Consider the following 14,741-nt stretch of genomic DNA (forward strand, 5'->3'; position numbering starts at 1 on the left):
TATACTATTACCTTACCTAAGTTTAGCTTTATATTTATTTTGAAAATATAATTAATTATTTAGAGACTTATAAAAAAAACGGGTTTCCTATAAGATATAATAGTTATTCGATTTCTATAATTACTAGAGATTCTATTTTATAGACTCTTTATAGCTATTAATTTACTCTACAGAAAATAGATTAGAATCTACTTAGTGACCAATATTACTAGAGTAAGTGTTAGTAGAAAGTTACTACTTATATAGGTCTTAGTATTCTATTACTAACTAATAAAGACTTAGTAAATTAAATATATATTTATAAGCTCTCTAGTCTCTAAGTACTTAAATTACTAACTTTTAAAATAGAGGTAAAAGAACAGTATTCTAGAATAAGATAGTAGATACTTTATCTATTTATATTATTAACTGCTACCTATCTCTTACTAGTCTCTACTAATTGTTTAAGTCTTTAGTTATTGGTCTTATACTAAGTAGTAATAAAGTTTATTCTTACAAAGAACTAAATTATTTCCTAGAAGCACTTATAGAGAATAGAACACATAAGCCATAAAGGCTGGAAAAATAGTATTTACTCAATCCCCAATCCCAGTCTCAGCTTACGGCTTCTCGTTTAATCTTATTACAGAGATCCTAGGCTATGAATACTATCGAAGGATTCTGATTCGGGAAATATGTACACTTTAATGTCACGCAACAATTTAAAATTGAAATAGAGGCTAACTAGTCCTTCCCCGAATATATTAGTTACTAGATAATTTTGGATGTTTCCATGAGTCATATGTCTAGATACTTGTGCTCTGCTGCTACAGAAGATGATGATTATGATGATTTCATTTACCCTGACCACTCACCTCAAAGTTGGATCCAAGATCCTGGTACAGGAGTGACACAGGGTAGCTGCTGTGCGAGGTAGTATCAAGGCACCCGTTGGGTCTATAAGTAGTCATATCTGCCCCTGGATAGAAAAGGAGCATCACACTTGTATCTCAGTTCAGAGTCCCAACTCTCAACGGTGATATGCAGGCTACCTCGACTATATATATCCCTGTCCGTACATGTAGAATGTCCCACTTCCTGACAACTAACTTAGAGCCTCGTCACGGCCTGCCGTGGCCTAATTGCCGCTCCCATTGTTAGGCTGTCCTTGAGGCGCGCGACTGCGAAACCGTTGTGAGGCCTCGGCGAAGTCCAATACGGCCTGGACCATCTTCGCCCTGGAGACGGTGTCTGGTTTACCTTTCTCACCTTGTTTTGAGCGTCCCAGCAGACTTGACACGCTGCCGAACGCGTCCCCCACTTTCTGTCTCAATTCCCTTCGAAGATCTCTCAATATTGGGCAATCTGCTACAGAAGTAACCAAAATTGGCTTCCATGCCGCGAACATAGATATGCTTTTTCAAACCCTAAGCACGAGACTGATTTGAATAACACATTCTCTACGTACCCGTGATAATACAAGCTCCTTTTTACAGTGGCAACCCAAAAGTCTGAGACCCCCCCTTATCTATTACCCCACTTTTTATATAATATTCTACTAGCCAAAAACTCTATATAAATTACAAAATCTACCTAATATCTGGTATACTACCTATCAGAATCAATAATAATCTATACCCTATATAGTATACTTTCTAATAGACTCTCTAAGATACTGAAATTAAATTATTACTAGGTCTTCTATACTATAGTAATTATAATTACTAGTGTTGTATTATTATTTAGTATATAAAGGAAATCTAGCCAAATCTAATAGATTTTTTATTTTAATAATATCTATAGATTTTTAATTAAATTAAGATCTAGAGAATAAGAAAGCTAAATTATAAGCTTATACCCTAACTTAGTAAGATATTAATAAATAATTATTATAGTATAAGTTAGAGTATTATCTTACTGAAAAATTAATATTAGATTAATTAATAAAGTTAGTAAGATTCAATAATATAAATTAAAAATAATAAAATAATTAATCTCTCCCCTAGCTAAATTAGGGTCTCTATAAAGTAGGATTAGAGAACTTTATTAAGGAGTACTAAAAAATAAAGCCTAAAATATTTATTTAACTTAAAATCTAGTATATAGAGTTAGATAAACTTTACTCTAAGTTACTTAATATTAGGGATAAATAAAAATATACTTTAACTAAAGTCTAATATCTCGTTTAATAGTATATTTATCGGACTAAAAAATATAATTAAAATCCTCTTTAGTATAGTATTAATATTATAAAATCTAAGTAAGTTATTTTTTAGTATATTTAGGCTTAAGATAGGGTTATTTTATAATCTACTATTTTTATATATTCTTAATATAAAGAAGATAGGTAATTAACTTCTTTTTATATTTATTACTAATCTCTTTAAGTAGATTATTGTATATAACTTAAGGTATTTTATAGATCTTCTAACAGATCTTTTCGATATTATCTTTATTAAGAACTTTTAGATATTATCTTTATTAAGAACTTTTAGATATCTAGATCACTTTATAGATTCTTCTTTATATTAAATTCTCGATTGTAGATAGGTTATCTTAATTATAGAAAGTAGTAGATCAGGGAATCTAGCCTGAATTTACTTATAAGACCACCCAGCAGTCTCCTTTAATATAGTAATTTGGGTCTATAAATTTGTATCTAATTCACAGTTTCAGTAGTATGTTTTACTAGTAGATATAGGTGACCTAGGGGGGCCTTATAGGAAGTATAGGCCCTTTAGGTACTGGGCGCTATGGTAGAGATCTTACACACAGAGGCATTGTGTGATATAGTAGTGTATATAGCGGCCAACACAAGTGCGGCGAGCGTAATACTATAGCGCGTTGCAAGTTACACTAGCCTATTTTGGAAGGCAGAGTCTCAGGCGGTAGATAAGGGGGGGTCTCAGACTTTTGGGTCGCCACTGTATAGACCGTAAGTCAAATACAGACTCCTGGAAGGTTCCATGCAAACAGCGCAAACAAAATAACGTCTGAACTGATAAAGGGTCAAAACTTTCCTTCTGCATCATGCTGTTGCTGTTCTATACTGCTGCTTGATGCTTCCCTGCAGTTTATCTGGGATTAATATGAAAAGTCTCAACAGTAAGCTTTAGCTTCTGGGTCTCTACCATCACTGAATGTCAGCCAGGAGTAAAGGTGGGGTGTAGGTAACTATTGAGTTGTATTAATAATATACCTAACATCTCGTTGCCCCACCTCAAAGCATCATCGTCCCTAGGTACGAAAGATCACGAAACCTTTCGAAGCATGGGCTAATTTATGACATGATATGCAAAGGCAAAGCTCAGATACATTCATCACGAGCGAAGAAACCAGCAGCTAGCTAGACTGTCATTTTAAATTCTCTTGTCATCTGGTTGCTTGCTTAGTATACATGGTCACCTGATAGAGGGGATTAGCGGTCGGCTTTCATTTGGCGGTGTGCCTGATCACATCCGTTGTGCAAAGCGATCACCTCACAATGGCTATATCGTCTACGACCTCCATTAGCGGCTCGAACTCGGGACTTCAGATAGGGCAAAGTTATGGTCCTATCACCGCGAATTTTAATCCTTCCACTGGTAGGTCTTGAAAATACCATTTTAGCCGAATTCGCACTAATATCTATGAACTGTCTCAGAGCAGTTTGAAATATCAGCGAATCGAGCATGTTTACAGGATTTGCAGACGACCAATCCTCGACATGACAAGGATCGTATCGAGAAGGACAAGGGTGGGCTACTCAAAGACGCATATTGCTGGATTCTTGAACATGTTGATTTCAAACGATGGCAGTCTCAGGAACAGAGCTCATTGCTCTGGGTAAAGGGTGACCCTGGGAAGGGTAAAACAATGCTCCTGTGTGGAATTATCGACGAGCTGTTGAAGACTTCTGAATCTGCTGTCGTATCGTTCTTTTTTTGCCAGGCTACCGACATACGAATAAATCACGCGACTGCAGTCCTTCGCGGTCTTATCTTCATGCTGGTTGAGCAGCAGCCATCTCTCGTCTCCTATATACGGTGCCAGTACGACAAGGCTGGGAAGCAGGTTTTTGAAGATGTTAATGCGTGGGAAGCTCTTTCAGAAATCCTCACTAGTATCCTCGAAGATCCGAGGTTACAGACCACCTATTTAATCATCGATGCTCTGGACGAATGTACTACGGGCCTAAATCGACTCCTTGACTTTCTTGCTCAGAATTCAACAGTATACCCACATGTCAAATGGATCGTCTCGAGCCGTAACTGGCCAGCTATTCAAGAGACTCTCGACACGGCGAAGCAAAAAACAAATCTTTGGCTTGAATTAAATGAGGTGTCTGTCTCCAAGGCTGTCGCCGCCTTTATCCACTACAAGGTTCAGAAATTGACTGAACAAAAAAAATACACCAACGAGATCTGCGATGCTATTTCGCGACACTTGCTGTCAAATGCACATGGAACCTTTCTCTGGGTAGCCTTGGTGTGCAAGGCACTCGCCAATGTTCCTCGGAGGCACGTCCAAAAGAAGTTGAAAGAATTCCCTTCGGGCCTTGATGAGCTTTATCGGCGTATGCTAGGCCAGATCAATGATTCAGATGATGCTGAACTTTGCAAGTCGCTCCTGAGCGTTATCACGACCGTTTACCGACCTATCACGTTGGATGAATTACCTTTTTGTATGGACTTGCCTGAAGAAGTCGTGGACGATTTAGATGTCGCAGAGATTATAGGGCTTTGTGGCTCTTTCCTCACATTCCGGGGACGCACGATCTCCCTTGTTCATCAGTCGGCCAAGGACTTTCTGCTTCGAGATGTGGTTCATGAAGTTTTTCCGCACGGAAAAGACGGAGTACACGATTCTATTGTTTTGAAGTCGTTGCAAGTTATGTCTGGTGCGTTACGACGCGACATATATAGCCTCTTTCACCCTGGATATCCAATCGACAGGGTTCAGCAGCCGGATCCAGACCCGCTAGTTGCCCTACGGTACGCTTGTGTCTACTGGGTTGATCACTTTAGCGCGTGCTCTCCGACAAATGTCACAGATAAATTTCTCCAAGATAGCGGCCCTATTATGAATTTCTTGTGTCGTGACTACCTCCACTGGCTCGAGGCACTTAGTCTTTTAAGAAGTTTACCGGAGGGAGTAGCTTCAATGCTGAAGCTCGAAAGTTTTTTAATGGTCCGTTCTCCTAGATGCAACCACGAGAGAATATTAACGGGATTGTGTTAGACAATAAAAGAGAACTCACGGCTGATTGATAGAGTTCGAGATGCATGTCGATTTATCTTATACCACAAAGCAGTGATTGAGGATAGACCGCTTCAAGTATACGCCTCGGGCTTGATATTTAGCCCCGCCAGCAGTGTCACCAGAAAAGAATTTTGGGTAGAGGAACCGGCTTGGGTAATTGCGCAGCCAGCCATCCCAGATGACTGGAGCGCTTGCTTCCAGACCCTCGAGGGTCATAGCAAGCGTGTCAACTCAGTCATATTTTCCCATGATTCGAAATTCCTCACCTCAGGTTCGGACGATGGTCTGATAAAGGTGTGGAATGCTAACAGCGGCGAATGCTTCCAGACCTTCGAGGGTCATACCGGCCCGGTCAACTCGGTCACATTCTCGCATGATTCGACAATCCTCGCCTCAGGTTCAAACGATGGCATGGTCAAAGTATGGGATGCTAACAGCGGCGAATGTCTCCAGACCCTCAAAAGTCATAGTGAGTGGGTCAACTTTGTAACCTTCTCTCATGACTCGAAGCTTCTTGCCTCAGCTTCAGGCATCTACGAATATGATCCGTTCGATGATGATTTTGAAAGCGGTTCAGTTGACTTGGTTGATTTCTCTCATGATTCAAAGCTCCTCTCATCAGCATCAGAAAATAACACGATAAAGTTGTGGGAGACTAGTAGCGGCCGCTGCCTCCAGACCCTTGAGGGTCATAGCAAGCGGGTCAACTCAGTCGCATTTTCCCATAATTCGGAACTCCTCGCCTCAAGTTCGGACGATGGCAGAATCAAGGTATGGAATGCTAACAGCGGCGAATGCCTCCAAATCCTCGAGGGTCATACCGGCCCGGTCAACTCGATCACATTCTCGCATGATTCGACAATCCTCGCCTCAGGTTCAAACGATGGCATGGTCAAAGTATGGGATGCCAACAGCGGCGAATGCCTCCAGACTCTGGAGGGCCATAGTAGCTTAGTCCTCGCAGTCACCTTCTCCCATGATTCGCAGCTTCTCGCCTCAGCTTCTTTTGATATTACAGTCAGAGTGTGGGATGCCAACAGCGGTGTATGCGTCCAGATCCTCAAGGGCCATATCGACTCAATTAGCTCAGTAAACTTCTCGCATGATTCAAAGCTTCTCGTCACGGCCTCACACGATCGTACGGTCAAGGTGTGGGATGCTAGCAGCCACGAGTATCTCCAGACCCTCGAGGATGATGGTGACTCAGTCCGCTCAGTCACCTTCTCCTATGACTCGAAGCTCCTTTCCCCGGCCTCGAATAATGGTACTGTCAAAGTGTGGGATACTAGTAGCAGCAAGCTCCTCTACACTCTTGAGAGTTGTAGTGACTCGGTCCGCTTAAATACCTTCTCCTATAATTCGAAACTTCTCGCCTTGGTTTCAGACAATCACACAGTCAAATTGTTGGATACTAGCAGTGGAAGTTGCCTCCAAACCCTCAAGGATCATAGTGACTCAGTTTGCTCAGTTGCCTTCTCCCATGATTCGAAGCTCGTCGCCTCGGCTTCACACGATTGTATAGTCAAAGTGTGGGATACTAGCAGCGGTAGTTGCCTCCAGACCCTTGAGGCTCATAGCAAGTGGGTCGACTCAGTCACATTTTCCCATGATTCGAAGGTCCTCGCCTTGGTATCAGACAATCGCACGGTCAAATTATTTGATACTAGCAATGGAAATTGCCTCCAAACTCTTGAAAATCACAGCAGCTTGGTCAACTCGGTCACATTCTCACACGATTCGAAACTCGTCGCCTCGGCTTCACTGGATTGTACGGTCAAAGTGTGGGATACCAGCAGCGGTCAATGCCTCCAGAATTTCGAGGGCCATAGCGACTCGGTTCGCTCAGTCACCTTCTCCCGTGACTTGAAAATCCTCGTCTCCATCTCAGCCGATAGCAAGGTCAAGGTGTGGGATGTCAACAACGGTGAATGCCGTCAAGGGTTCGATATTGGGAAATCCGCCTTTCCGATACCGGCTGACATCACCAACTTATACCTTAAAACTGATAATGGCAATATTCGTCTTTCTTTAGCTGCGGGTATAGAACCGACTAGCTTCGAGTCCCCATCGCCACGATTTGATGCATATAGTATAAGTACTGATCGTACTTGGATCACTTGGAATTCGGAGAATTTGCTTTGGTTGCCACCGGAGTACCGCCCAAATACTGTTGCGGTGTCACTGTCAACAATATGTCTTGGTTGTGCTTCGGGACGAGTATTGTTCCTAAAATTCAATTCCTCGATATTACAACATGCCTTGACTAGGACTGAATATCTTTGAGATACACACGGATTCGAAATTGGCTTCCATGAGAAATACACATACTTCTGTTCTGGAAACCTCTGCCAATACATATGATCCAATCACAGCAAAGAAAACCAAAGATCAGACTCCACATTAACGCTCGAAAAGGTATAGCCGCCACAACTAGTATTGGCCCAGTCTGAGGGGATCACTTTGTATAATAAATAGATGGTTTAGACTTAATTCTTTAATAGTGCTTCAAGAATTAGCCTCTGTTTTATGATTAATACCTAGGCTTCTTTTATATTTCTTACCTAGCTAATCAGTACTGGCTGATACCTTAGTAACCCTTATAGTAGGTCTTAATAGGCTTAGGGAAAGTTGGATAAAGAATGTAATGGCAATCTAAGGGACAGGCTAGAGACCTGTGACTAGGCAAGACTTTAGATGGTAATCGAAGAATAGGAGAATCAACCAATAATATGTATGAATAGTAACAGAGACTAATTCTTGAAGAAAACTCAAGAACAAAGGAAATACTGCGTCAAGTCATTCGACCTGACCATCACGTGAATCAGGCACGAATCGGTATCGAATCGGGCACGAACTCCTAGTGTAGCTGAGATAAGATCGGGTCGCCACAGGGAATATAAAGAGAGTTAGTTGCTTCTCACCGAAGCTCACCCTCTTTGATATGAGCCCCGTAACAACTATCTCCCCTTCCAATAAAGTCTGACCTTAGGCGTTTATAGTTAAAGAGATGCGATCCTTTAAGTAACGGCTTAGCTTAGACAATACCTATTAAAACCTATTTAATAGTGATTCTAATCAGAGAATTCGACGTAGAATAAGATAGGAAAAAACCGGAAAAACTTGCTTGTAAGAAAATCCCGGAAACTATTAAAAGGACTTTTAAAGATATTTAAAGAGAAAAGGAACTAAAATAGACTTTTGAAAGAAAGTCCTATTTAAAGATAGAGAAAAATCTAAAACTTAAATAAGAAAAAACCTAGAAAACTGTCAAAGAAAACTTTTGCTTTTTAGACTTAGATATTTCTTTGAGCTAAGTAGAGATAAAAACTGGCTAAAAACCCTTCTAAGAGAGAGGGAAAAGATCTAGAAATCTCTATTCTATTTGTAAAATACTTTCTTCTTCTGTATCTAGTGTACCTTGTACTAGACGATATAGAGGTAGCTACTTAAGATTGATTCGGAGTAGTATTAAAGAGAAACTAGTCTCAGAGACTAATAGTTTTGAGAGGGCTAAGAAAGAAGAAGAAAATAGTAATAAGGATATAGAGAAGGAAGATCAGTATAAGAATAAGGATTATAATAAAGTTTGCTCTCCTTCAATTGAGGTTCAAATTCCTCAGGTACGGAAAACCGTTATACTAGTGAGAACTACTCAAAACTATAATAAGGGAAAAGGGAGAGCTCAAGAGATTATAAAAACTTGAGCTATAACTAAAGGGAAGGAGACCACTACTTAGACTAAGGCTCTAGTAAAACTGAAACTTATCCGAAAGGGTAGTATTATAATGTCTTATTCTCAAAAATTTGATATTGATTATATCTTTAATTAAGAGGCTTTAATACACTGTGTTCATTGTAATAGTTTGAAGAAGAATTATATATATCGGACTATAAGTAATTCCCTTTGATAGTAATTTAGCTACTAATCGGTTTAGGTTCCTGGATTAATATATAGAGATATGTGAATTCTTGTTAAGATACTCTATTAGGCTAAAGGAGTTACTATTATAGGGAGACCTATACCTATTAGGGTTATAGGTAGTAGTATAGTAACTATAGCTACTTCTCCTATTACTAATACTTCTTAAGGTACTTATAGTACTTAGATTACTTAGGGTTTTACTACCTAATCGGCTACGATTTAAGGTTCTTATTCCTTAGGAAAATTATTCTCTTATATCCTTAGCTAGTATAATAGCCAGTATAGTCTTATTAATAAGAAGAGATCTAATACTAAGGCTAAACTTGTCTATTTAGAAGCAATTTTTAAACAGAAAAAAGTTAATATTATTTTTAGTCAATAAGAAAATACTAATTTCCTTTACTATCTTAAAGTAGTTAATAATAGTTATAGTCTTTAGATAAGTATAATTAGATCTTTTTATAAAGATATTATTTTAGTAGTAACTCAGTATATTAACTAAAAGAGTAATAGTCTTTCTACTATAATTAGTGATAGTATTTATAATCTTATAGATATATATACTTAGGATTAGTAGAGTTTAGTATTAATTTAAGATATTTTCAGTATCGTTTTATATTCTATAGATTTTTTAGTAGTATAATTTATTTATTCTAAAATTATCTTCCCTTCCAATATTAAGTATCTCACTTAACTATTATATTAAGTTATATATAATTAGTGTAGATAGGGGTAAATAGTAATAACTTAGTTATACTTTCTTTGTAAATATAATTTAAAGGTTACTTAATATTTATTATTTTATTAATATATCAGTTTCTTCCTTCTTTATCTCTCTACCTTCTTACTTTATCTTTTTACTATTACTATTACTTTTTTAGCTTTACCAATCTTTTATAATACTAATCTCTACTTATTAAACTTAATATACTTATTATAAGTAAAGTTACTTATCTATAACTATAGCTAGTCCTATTTGAGAGAGACTTATAAGTAAGACTATTCTAAATAATCTAAGTAGGACTAAATCTATTTTTACTATAAATAGTAAATTACTTAATAATATACTTAAATATTGTCCTAGTTACTCTCTAACTCTTAGTATCTTTTAATTTAGTTAGTTCTAACTTTAAAGTCTTTATTCTAGGACTATTAATATACTTTATTCTTTAGACTATAGTCTAAGTAATATTTAAGAGAGTCTTAGTCCTAAAATCTTAAGATCTTATTAGTTAATAATACTTCTAAATTATTAGCCTTTTATATCTCTAGCTTTCTCTTAATCTTAAGTTATATTATCTATCCCTTTACTTTATTCTGAAGTAGTTTAACCTTAGATTAAGGTTAATATAGTAGTAAATATTAAGAATAATATTAATCTTGATATTTATACTAATTAGTTAATAAGAGAAGTTAGAAAAGCTTATAAAGAGTATATCCTATCTTAGATTAAGAAACTCAATCCTAAGGACTTAGATAACTTTTTTCTATATATCTTATATATTTAGAACTTAGAGTCTTATAAGTGTAAGACTTATTAAATAAGTTATAGTAGATATAATTTAGTTTATCTCTGAAACTACCCTAATTCTATTTCTATTTACTAACCTTCTATAGTTACTAGCTCTTATTTAGGGAAATCTTTATAATTTAGATTCTCTTCTTATCTAGGTTAAATCTCTATTTACTACTGATAAGAATAATATTACTTTTTTACTAAATATTTTTATAGTTTTACTTTGATACTAAGTTGTTCTTCTTTTAAAGTACTTTCAGTAATTAATCTTTATCTACTAATCTACTAGTAAGATACTAAGTATAATTAAGCTTTTATATCTTTACTCTAAGTAAGAGTAAGATATATCTAAAGACTACTATAATACTACTAGAGAGAATCTTTATAGGTCTTAGGCCTATATCTTCTAGTATTATTAGTTTCTTTACTACTATATTAGTAATAAAGAATATAATACTTAGATAGAAGTTAAAGGTTAGTTTATATAGAGTATTTAGGATCTTAGTGATTGTTATTTAGTAGTAACTTAGGATTATATATATCTTAGTCTATATATAGTATACTAGGTCTTATTAAGGTATAAAATAGGGTAGTATTATATAGAGGATTTTTAAGATATCTTCTTATCTCTTTACTTCTAAAATAAAATAATAGCCTTTTAGGTATTATCTATATATATAGATAGTTCCTAGTTATTATATTTAGAAAACTAGTTCTTCTACTTTATATAGAAATACTTCTCTCTATTAAATATATATTTATTATATACTTCTTTAACTTTCTATTCTTTATCTTTATCTAGATCTAGTATTATTAAAGACTTATTTCTAGTATATAAGTTCTATAATTTAAGTAATAATACAGAGAAGATATTATATAGTTACTTATACTTATTTAGAAGAATAAGTTAATATACTAATAAACTAATATAGTTTTAGACTTAAAATAGTCTAATCTATTAAGAGAATAGTTTTTTTAGTTAATCTTTTAGGTAGAGATTTTTAGTTAATAGTATTACTAGATCTCCCTTTTAAAAAATCTTTTCTTTATATTATTTATTATAGTCCTTCTAATAGGATTCTTAGGCAATTTGGATTACTTTCTTAGTCTTTTTCTAGATATTTTAAAGTCAATTAAGTCTCTCTATAGTAGTAGAAGCCTTTTTCTTAATCTCTTTATTATTATTATATAATTAGAAATTTAGAGAATACCTAAGTAATAGCTTAAAAGGAGATTTCTTTATAGACTAATTAACTATATTATTACTTGTAAACTAAGCTATTTTTAGTAGTTAAGGCTAATTTATTCTCTGTTTATTAACAAAATAGTAGAGATAGTCTTCTAAGACTTAATTTATCTATTCTATCTAACTATCTGTCTAGGGATAGAAAGTAATTAAGAAATAAAACTTTATCTAAGAATAATAGTAAAACTTTAACTAGAATTTACTAGTAAATACTAATCCTCTATTAGAGATAATACTCTTAGAGTTACTATATTTAAGCTTTATCTTAGAATAGAAGAACTTAGTTAGTTCTCTAGTAGTAGTTATAGTAGAAATAGTAAAAAATTGACTATATTTTATAAGACAATCAATAATTACTAGAATTATATCTATAAATTTTCCTTTAACCTATATAGAAGGTAGACCTATAATAAAATCTATAGTTAATTTAGTAAAAGATTAAGAAGGAATAGGGAGAGAGTATAACTATCTATAGAGACAGTATCTTAGAGTTTTAACTTATTAATAAACTAGATATATTTTTATATAGGATCAGACCTAATTAGAAAGACCTTCTTAGTAATATTTCCTTTTTAGTAACTCTTCAGTCCTATTTTAACTAAAATAATCTACTAAGGGATTATTATAGTATAGCTTAATAAGCTTAATATATAGTTTACCTAAAATAGGGATATATAAGTAGTTACTATAATAAAGTAAACCTATTAAGTTTACTTTCTAGTATCTACTAACTAGTTTACTAATTAAAATAGTTTCTTTATACTTATAAATTATAATATCTTTATCCTATAAATAAACTATAAAGGTCTCTAGATTATTAGAAGTACTTTCTATAAAAATATCTTTTACTACTATTATAGTATAAATAGCTCTAAAGAATATATATTAAGTATAACTTAATTCCTTATAGAAGCCAGAATTATCTAGTTTAAGAGAGTAGGTAGGTAAGTCCTAAATAGACTCCTCTCTAGTACTATTAGAATTATATTAAAATATAATTAAAACGTTATTAATTTAGATAAATAGTCCTAATTCCTAGTCTTTAAGTATATAATTACTAATAGATTAGATACTAGTTCCTAATAACTTTCTATAGGCTAATATTTTAGTTAATACTAGGTATAGACTAGCCTTACTACTTTTTTTCTTAAAGTATTTATTAATTATAATAAACTCTTAAATAAATAAAGTCTCTTTACTCTTAAATTAGGTATAAATCAGACCTAGAACCTTAACTATAGAGGAAGATTCTTTAATATCTAGTATATAAGAAAGACTATTTACTAGATTAGTCTTCTCTAACCGATATTTAATAATAAAGTTAAATAGAGTTAAATATAAGTACTATTAGGCTTATCTCCTATTAATCTTCTACTACTATATAAATAATTTTAAGTTATTATAATCTGAAAGAACTTTAATTTAGTATAGACTTCCCTCTAGATATTAATACTAATACTTAAATAACTATACTATTATATATAGTTTATAATCCAGGGTTAAATAATAATACTCTATAGGAGTAAATTTCTTTAACTAAAATATAACTAGGTACTATACTTCCTTATTATTAAGTTATAATAAAATTCTAGCTATCCTAAATCTAGATATATCTGTTTTAATATAAATAAGTTAGTTAGAGTTAAAGAAATATAGTAAAGGTACTTTCTTAAAAGTATTAAGAAAGATATAAAATATAGTTAATTCTCTTTTATTTAATTCTACTACTCTAGATTTTCTTCTATTTTTATTCCCCTTAAGGAGTTTAGTAAGAAGTAATATAATTAAAAAATATTAGTATATAAATTAATAATAAAAATTGTAGAATCTAAGAAAGACTTAGATATCTCTAAATATCTAAGATTATTATTATTCTTAAATAGTTATAATCCTTTTCTTATCTATTAAAATACTATTATAACTAATAATAAAACTAAGGAATTTAACTTCTATCTAGTAGAAGGTATACTTAGATACTTTAGTAAATAGCTAGGTATTTTAAAACTACTTAAGAATTTATTAGATATATTTTATATACTAATTATAAGTCTTAGAGAAAATTAAAATATTATCTAAATAGGTAATATAAGTAATATTAAGTAATCTATAGAGTATTATATAGATATAGCTCTAAAATATAGTTAGAGTGTTAGTAAGCCTAAAAGGTATTACTATATATTTAAAATATCTATACTAAGTATAAAATATAGTTTTCTATTTATTACCCTCCTTAATTCAAATATAATAGTATATATCTTAGATATCTACTTTACTAAAGTACTAAGTATCTATAAGATAGTTAAGAATCTCTAAAATAAGGGGTAATAGGTATTAATTCTTAATTAAAACTTTATTTAACCCTTAATAGTCAATATATAGCTATAAATCTCTATCCTTCTTTAGTATAAAGAGAATAGGTATTTCTATAGGACTTTTTAACAGATAAATCCTTCTATTTTCTAGATTCTTATTAAGGTATTCTTAGAGAACTTTTAATTTTACTTAAGAAAAGAGATAAATAGGCCTAAAAGAGAGTATACTACCCTCTTTAATACTAATCTTATAATTAGTCTCCTTTCTTAGAAGTATAATCTTAGATTTTTAAACTTTAAATATAGATATATAATCCTATAGTTTAGAAGGGATTTAATTAGGATTTAAGTTATTTTTAGGTTTATCTTTATCTAGAAGAATTAAATTATCTTCTAGTATCTTTAGTACTATAAAGATATAAGCTTTATTTCTATATATTTTTATAAAATATAATATAGTTAATATCTTAATTTTTAACTTCTTAGTCTTAAACCACTAATAGTTCTTCTACAGAACTAATATAA

General features: G+C 33.1%; 1 protein-coding gene across 1 annotated transcript; it reads left to right on the forward strand.

The window, feature by feature from the left end:
- Positions 1-3,463: 3,463 nt before the first annotated feature.
- N7533_008651 (uncharacterized protein) lies at positions 3,464-7,315 on the forward strand (the record flags this gene model as incomplete). Its single annotated transcript, XM_057105301.1, has 4 exons — positions 3,464-3,563; positions 3,623-4,952; positions 5,322-7,258; positions 7,311-7,315. The coding sequence occupies 4 exons, from the start codon at positions 3,464-3,466 to the stop codon at positions 7,313-7,315; spliced, it is 3,372 nt and encodes a 1,123-aa protein (XP_056956750.1).
- Positions 7,316-14,741: the final 7,426 nt, after the last annotated feature.

Source organism: Penicillium manginii, assembly GCF_028828005.1.
Source record: "Penicillium manginii strain IBT 31320 chromosome Unknown utg000006l:1.0-4164085.0:1.0-4166146.0, whole genome shotgun sequence".
NCBI lineage: Eukaryota > Fungi > Ascomycota > Eurotiomycetes > Eurotiales > Aspergillaceae > Penicillium > Penicillium manginii.